Source organism: Nuphar pumila, unplaced genomic scaffold (assembly GCF_984573655.1).
Source record: "Nuphar pumila unplaced genomic scaffold, dmNupPumi1.hap1.1 HAP1_SCAFFOLD_216, whole genome shotgun sequence".
Classification (NCBI taxonomy): Eukaryota; Viridiplantae; Streptophyta; class Magnoliopsida; order Nymphaeales; family Nymphaeaceae; genus Nuphar; species Nuphar pumila.
In genome coordinates this window covers 18,286-25,900 of record NW_028323224.1, presented here as the reverse complement: position 1 = coordinate 25,900, position 7,615 = coordinate 18,286, and the positions used below count along the sequence as shown (strand labels likewise).

Here is a 7,615-nt window from a genome sequence, read left to right as displayed (position 1 = left end):
TTTTGCAAGACAGTTGTTCGCCTGGGCAAGCATATGATCCACCTCAGTTGCGCGGTGTTTCTAGATCGGACAGCTATTGTTTCGACCAGGCTTTAGGCTTCCAGTTGCTGAGAGTTTTCTAGTGGCAAGACTTGTCAGAATTTTGGAGGCAAGCCTCGTCCAAGGTGTGAATGAGAGCAGGAATCCTTGCTGGTGGGAACAAGGAGCCTGCAGACACGGTGTGATGAATGAACATAGTAGCGAGGCATATACGTGTTGAATGATGCGCCATTTCATGCGCAAATAACAAAGGTGTTCACTTTCGAAAATCAGAGTCAGGACGAGTCATGATGACATCATGAACCTACATGCATGCATATAGGTAACCCTATGTCCGCCCAGGGCCCTCGCCCATCATAATACTGGTGAACCCAAAGATTGTCACAACGACGTGGGTATATATTGATTAGAAGCCGATTTGTCAGCCCTCGTCCCTCTTCCGCTTTCACAAACAGATTGACAACATGGCTTCCGCTATGGTCTCCACACCTGTTGTCGCCAGCACCACCCGCAAGGTGGCTAAGGTATGCGTCTCGCCTGCTACTGTGGCAATGACAAATGCACTGCGCAGCTTTTTTGGCACCGTGTTCATATTGGGACAAGGCATCTGCAACTACGCGTGCGACATGCTTGCCTGCCAAAGTAGGTTTGGGTTGCTACACTTGACTAGCTCATATCCTTCAGCAGCGAGCCACGAGGTCTTGATAAGTCGCATAATCATGACAATTGTTCTGTACATTGGTCACGCGATGCTATCACGAGCATCATGAACAAAAGGAGAAGTCCTGGTACGGAGCCTGATCCCAGCAAGAACCGTTGCACGTGCACGCAAGTCGCACGGACAACAGACAGCATGAGTGGATCCACACTGCATCTAGAATCTGATGCTCATCGGCATACCTGGTGTTTGGCAGCATTTTCGAAGTCGGTGGCGGGCCATTGATGAGCCTCGGCTGGCCTCCTGATGGACAAGGTTTCTTTCGAGCATTGGGAAAGCGTAAGAAATTCGCACGACGCTGTGCATGTCGTATCTCAATAGGTGCACAATCGCACATACAATGGGTCATCTTCATTTCTTCCACGAACTCCGGACCCAACACCCGGCCTTTTCAGCAGTCATATCGACGCGTTCGCTGCCTCGGACTCCCGGAAGTGCCACCCTGGAAGTCCTACTTTGTAGGAAATGCACACGGAACGCGATTATTACCAGTTTGGACATACTGTGTTTCGTGCCATGAATCTTGGTGTTTCCTGCAGGCATCTGCGGGCTCCGTGCGCAGCGGTTCCATGTCTGCCCGCAAGTCGGTGTTCAATGGTACATTCGTTGTCGCCAAACAGGCACACAAGTGCGCTACCCGTGGTGCCATGATTACACAAGCCAAGGTAAGTCCTGTCTGATCGTTGATGAATTTGTCAGGCTCCCTGCGCCCTGCTGATAGTCTCAATACTGCAAGGGATGGTGCCACCTACTATTGCGCCGTGGAAAGTGAACACGGGACTGGATTCCAGCACGTATGCACGTCCTTGATTCGGCCAACATTTCATGCTTGGTACTTTCGTAGCCGTCACGCCTGTCTAGTATGTAAGGCCACGCAACCCTGACTCGTGCCAGGGTTTGGACACCCTCTCAAGGCGCCCACCGTCAGAGACGTCCTCATTGCCATGCACTGGGGCTCACATCTCAGCAGACAGGACTGCGTTGTCTTTGCTGCAGTCACTGCATCAGCAATGTCTGCACAGAGCTGTGTATCTGGCATGGGCCCGCACATCAAGTAGCAAGCAGCACACTGCACTCCTGACTTCTTGTGCGCACTTCAGGTGGGAGACTCCCTCGAGGAGTTCCTGATCAACGCCACCGACGACGTCAAGCTGAGGCAGGTCATGATGTCGCTCTCTGAGGCGGTCCGCACCATCGCGTTCAAGGTCCGCACAGCATCCTGCGCCGGAACTGCTTGCGTCAACTCCTTTGGAGATGAGCAGCTCGCCGTGGACATGCTTGCAGACAAGCTCCTCTTCGAGGCACTCCGATATTCGCAGGTAAGCACCACTTGTGCACCCCGGGCCGTGCACTGCAGTCCGTGCACCGGACTTACACCTTGGATGCTCTGCCCTGCAGTTCAGTGAACAAACCCAAAGTGCGTGTGGCGCGGCTGCTTGTAACTTTGACACACCCAGTCGGGGTTGACACCAACTTCTTCATCATACTCCTCGATCTGGGTCCCAATCAGCAATGTCTGGTCACGTTTTGGTGGTACCTTGCCTGGGATGTTATGCTCCATTCCATGTGCACTGCCAACCCTTCTGTATGCTCTGTACAGGTGTGCAAGTACGCCTGCTCTGAGGAGGTCCCGGAGGCAGTGGACCTTGGAGGTGAGGGCTTCTGCGTGGCCTTTGACCCCCTGGATGGCTCCTCCATCGTAGACACCAACTTCACCGTCGGAACCATCTTCGGTGTATGGCCCGGAAGCAAGCTGACTGGCATCACCGGCCGCGATCAAGCCGCCGCTGGCATGGGCATCTACGGGCCCCGCACCATCTACTGCATTGCACTCAAGGACGCCCCCGGCTGCCACGAATTCCTCCTCATGGTACGCCGTCTACCTTGCATCTGCCTAGCAGCAGCCTGATGATGGTCGTCTCGTCGTCAGGTCAGACGTCCGGGCTCACAGTCGCCAGCGTTGTGAAATCCTGGAGACGGAGGTTTCTAAGTACTAGAACCTCTGCGAGCGGTCGATGTATAGCGTGGCACACTGCTGTTAGCGCAGACTTCATGGAGGCGAGAGCCAGTGCATGTACGTCAGTGCATGGGATATCAAGTACAGTCCTGCTTAAGGCTCATTTCGGCGTTTTGCCATCTAGCATGGGTCGCGCAAGAGGACGTGATGGCCGAAATTTGCGCTTGGCCTAGAATTTGCTGACATGCGCTGCGTGTTGCAGGACGATGGAAAGTGGGTGCATGTGAAGGAGACCACTGAAATCGGCGAGGGCAAGCTCTTTGCACCCGGAAACCTGCGCGCCACCTCCGACAACCCCGAGTACGAGAAGCTTGTCTCGTACTGGCTCGGCGAGAAGTACACACTCCGCTACACCGGCGGCATGGTCCCGGATGTGTTCCAGATCATCGTCAAGGAGCGCGGTGTCTTCTCCAACGTTATCTCCCCCTCCACAAAGGCCAAGCTTCGTCTGCTCTTCGAGGTCGCCCCACTGGCGCTCCTGGTCGAGAAAGCTGGTGGCCAGTCATCGTGCGATGGCAAGCCCGTCTCCGGACTTGATGTCGAGGTCGTCGAGATCGACCAGCGCACACAGATCTGCTATGGCTCCCTGAACGAGGTGGCCCGGTTCGAGAAGTACATGTACGGTAGCTCCCCCCGCTTCGCCGAGGTCGCCGCCGCCCTCTAGACGCCTGCGCCCCGATAAAAGCGCATGGCGGTGTAAGCAACTACACAGGATAAGCTGGCTCGTTGCCTTGCCCTACGCGCATGCAGCATTGCGGCAACCGAAGCAATGGATTGCGTGCTTCGCGGCGCTTGCGGTCTTCAATCCTGTGCGACCGGGGTGCTACGGCAATGCATCGAGTGCATTTGAGATGACGTTGCCTCGCATGCCATGGATGTGTATACTCTGGGTGTTTTTGAATGAGGCACTTGACAATTTTCCACGTGCAGCAACATTGTTTTTAAGTGACTGGCAGGATTTTTGAAAGCTTGCTGAGTGTTACCTGAGATGAGAATTTCTATTGGAATGTAGGCAAACTTGTAATTTGCCAACACGCTGGATGCCATTGCTCTGAAGAACTCGTCAAATAGCTGGATACATCCTCGTTGTGGTGAACTGGCATTCTTCTTTCGCTTCCCGCCACAACCCAGAATGCGCCAACAGATAGTCTCGCACAACGACACAGTACGCCGAGTCTCGCTCGGCCCAAGGAACATTGTCTCATTCGGCGCTGGCAGAATGACCCACCTGTATTCATGAATGATCAGCTTGCCCGCGGGCATCCGAATCACATTGAAACCCGGCACTCGTACGTGGGCAACCCCCTCAGCTCACCATCGTGTAGAAAGAAACGTTGTTGCCTGTAAAGTCGACAACACAAAAGTCTGCATAGATGCTCAGGCAAATCCCGTGCATTCTGCCAGGTTTGCCCACCTCTCTATAATCGACCCGCGCTAGTGCGCGAGAGGCATCATCCTCGTGGCCTAACCTGGACAATCATAACTGGGTTTTCTTCTCTTGCAGGGTCTGTGGCCCTTGAGGTGCTTGCGAGCAGGTTGGCAGTCACGTCGCAGGCTGAATTGCTAACTGGCGAAGCCTCATCCCGTCATGTGCACTCCTCGTCAGCAGCCTCCAAGAAAACCGTTATCGTAGATGGTGCTTCAGAAAGTAGAGGCACAGCGTACTTCAGGCGTATTGCGCCTCGGAATTTCTATCATTACAGGTGTGTTGCATTCGCGATGTCAGGGTTTTGTCCATGCGTCCATAAGACGGCACCCTTTACCTGGAAGTGGTCGCTAGCCTGGTCATTACATATGTCTTCTCGACTAATCTGCATTGTGCTTACCTGTTTACGCGTACTATATTGACCGTTGCCCGTTTCACCAAGCACATCCAAGTCCAGGCACATGGGCCAGGCGCGCTTTTTTGTGAGCGTCAAGGCGTATCCAGGTAAGGAGATAAGTTGAGCTGCTTCGGGGCTACATATCCTGTGAACATGTGAGATTTCTTGCAGCTTGATAGCTTCATGATGGAGTTTGCAGGCGCAAGGCCGTTGAAAAGAGAATGGTGGGCAGAGAGCTGTGGAGGCAAGCAAAAGAGGATAATGCTTATCAGCCCTGGATTTTACGCAACTTGCCAGTGAAGCCGCCTCCTTCTGTTGCCGTTAGCACCAACCCCAGCCCAGACAAGGTGTATACATTCAGCATAAAGGATTTAGATGCCCGGGCTCAGGGACCCACTCATGAAGAGGCCCGCGATCTGGAAGTTCTCACCATGAAGATTGGATATGCTTTGGATGCTCAGTATGCTTTGCCGGATCAGGTATGGGCCAAGCACTCATCTGCCAAGCACTGCAACCCTGGGTAGGCGAGCATGTTCGAATCTCCAGGTTGGAGCCAGACAAGTGGTTGGAACCAAACTCACCAAGTTGTTAATGTGGTTCATGTCCTCTTGAGGATTGCAAGGTTATTTTGGTGTATGGCTGCAAAGCAAACGACCTCCGTGCCCTCTCTGCACTGGTCTGTATCATACTCAAGGATGTGACTCCCACCTTTCGTGCGTGTGCAACTCTGCCTGATGCAATCAAAGATGACGATGAAGAGAATGTTGCTGATCATGCGCAGGAGCAAAATGCACCTGCCATCTGGATAAACACCTCACAGCCAGTGTTCAACGCAAGTTTGTGAGCTACACAGTGTCTCGTCTGCGTTCACTTCATGTTGAGTGTATTTCGTGGTGCAGGTCAAGGCATTTGTCCTGGATCAGACGACCTTGTGTATCTTCGGAACAGACAAGAATCAGGTGACTCAGATAGCTGCAAATATTCGGCGTATCAAGCCACCAGAGCCATATAAAGGCTCAGGCATTCGTATCGTTGGTGAGAGCATCAAGATAAAAGAGCGCAAGGGGAAAAAATAGGCTTGCATCGTCGAATGGGATGTGAAAAGGTTTTTTCGTCATCGTGAATTTGGAATGTGCACATCTCAACACATGTCACTGCGTATCCCCTCTAAAGTTCTCAACCTTCGACTGTATTTGTAATACTTCCTGCAGCGATTGCAGTTTGTAGCGGTGTTGAGAAGCGCTTTCGTTTCTGATGAATCTTCCTCATAGGGTGAAGCTGCTCGTCGCATTTGGTTACACGCACAATTTAATGAATCGTCAGCCCGGTCAATCATCCAGTACAAACCCTGTGCGTTTTTTTTACACTGAGATCAACTAGGACAGCGCGCCGATCTGGTTCGCAGACAGCATGACAAGTTGGCAAGCAAACGGCAAGGCGGGTAGTTTATCTCATTGCGGGGTGGAATATACGTTTCCGCCCATGAAACGGCAAATGGACTCAAATATATTGCTGCGACTATATGCGCATTGCGCCATAATTGGGGTCCTTTATGCCTGGACGTGCGTATGGACGATTAAACGCTCGGACTTCTCAGGGAAACTTGGGGTTGAGATGAGCGCAGCGAACGATCAGGCAGCAGTACGGGTGCTCGTGCGTGGATGCCAAACCGGTTACAACTATTCTGTAGTTGAATATACATGTCGGTACGCCCTTGACATTCTGCGACTGCTTGTCTACTAAATCGCACCTCTGATGACGGTGTCGTGACCTGTCTGGCCCGTTCTCACGGCACCACGATTTCCGCAAGGGCAATTGGACTAGATCTGTGTTTCTGGAATCAATGCTACTTTAAGTTTCAAGTGAGCATGGGCACGCTACCATGCATATCTCCTTGCGACAGCAATGTCGTCTGCACATGATTGTGCACAGATTTGCCCTTGGTTACACAGCAGCATTCAGCTCGGGGATGCATGTCCACCCGGATGAAGCTTTTGCGTACTGGAATAAACGCAAGGGAAACATATGCTGTGTTTTGTCTTTGCTCTACAACACCGAGTTGCACTAGGGACACAATCCACCAGCCCAGAGGGTTGTCAGAGCTCTTCAGCCTGGGTCCATTCATCTCTGAAAAGATCCAGAGACTAGGAAGTCTAAGCTCCATGTATACGGTGTGATGTATAACACCGTCATGGCTTTTGGCTCAGACTGCGTGTCCCAGGCTTCACCCCACTGTGGACGCCAATACTGCTTATCGACAGAACTGTTTTGGTGAGAGCACTGCGCGTCGATTCGCCGGGCCCAGGCTGCTCTCCCGCAAACTGTGCTATGGAATATGTCAGAGCTGCAGAGAGGGTCTGCAGATTCTCAAACAGGCAGATTACATTTCAGACGCACGTGGATCCAAATGCACCAGCACTCCCACGTTCCACATGGCTGAAGCGGAGGACCCATGCCCTACAGATTCCTCAACCAGGTTTCTTGCTGATCCAGCAATGCTCGTGTATGGATACCAAAAAGAACACTTCATGTGAGACACTTGTATTCTCAGAACTGCCCTGTCAGTGCAGACCCCACACGGATGGCTACTTTCCACAACTCTCCTGCTCTGCCCCTGCACTACAATGGCACACACAATTCCAACGGTACACAGTGCTTGATGGGCGTTTGGGCTTGAGGATAGAGGTACGTCTCATTTGCAACATGTATAGCTGTGGACACCTGAGAGCTTGGGGGTGCTGTGGTGGTGCTGTTCTACACATGACTGGTTGCTCAACAACAGGATGCAAAGCTATAGTGCACTACGAACGCAGTTGATGAGTCAAGTCACATGGTCTGCCAGGATTGCTTGTTACGCTGGTTTGGAATGGCCATGCATGTAAGTGTTGTTGAGAAGTTACATGAGATCTCTCTATGGACCTAATACGGTACACTGTACATACATGCTGGAGCCTGAGGGGACTGTAGGATTGCGGGTATTACTTACCCTTCAGTCGTTAGAGCCTATCTCCGGCCTAT

At 52.3% G+C, this 7,615-nt stretch overlaps 1 protein-coding gene across 1 annotated transcript; it reads left to right on the top strand.

Moving 5' to 3' along the window:
* Positions 1-479: 479 nt before the first annotated feature.
* Positions 480-3,480, top strand: LOC149810744 (sedoheptulose-1,7-bisphosphatase, chloroplastic-like). Its single transcript, XM_089994137.1, has 5 exons — positions 480-563; positions 1,297-1,422; positions 1,858-2,076; positions 2,358-2,627; positions 2,977-3,480. The coding sequence occupies exons 1-5, from the start codon at positions 504-506 to the stop codon at positions 3,436-3,438; spliced, it is 1,137 nt and encodes a 378-aa protein (XP_089850263.1). The 5' UTR covers positions 480-503; the 3' UTR covers positions 3,439-3,480.
* Positions 3,481-7,615: the final 4,135 nt, after the last annotated feature.

Coding starts and splice junctions, on each gene's coding strand:
- LOC149810744 (XM_089994137.1), top strand. CDS start 504: ATGGCTTCCGCTATGGTCTCCACACCTGTTGTCGCCAGCACCACCCGC. Junction 564..1,296: donor CCACCCGCAAGGTGGCTAAG/GTATGCGTCTCG, acceptor TGTTTCCTGCAG/GCATCTGCGGGCTCCGTGCG. Junction 2,077..2,357: donor AGGCACTCCGATATTCGCAG/GTAAGCACCACT, acceptor TGCTCTGTACAG/GTGTGCAAGTACGCCTGCTC.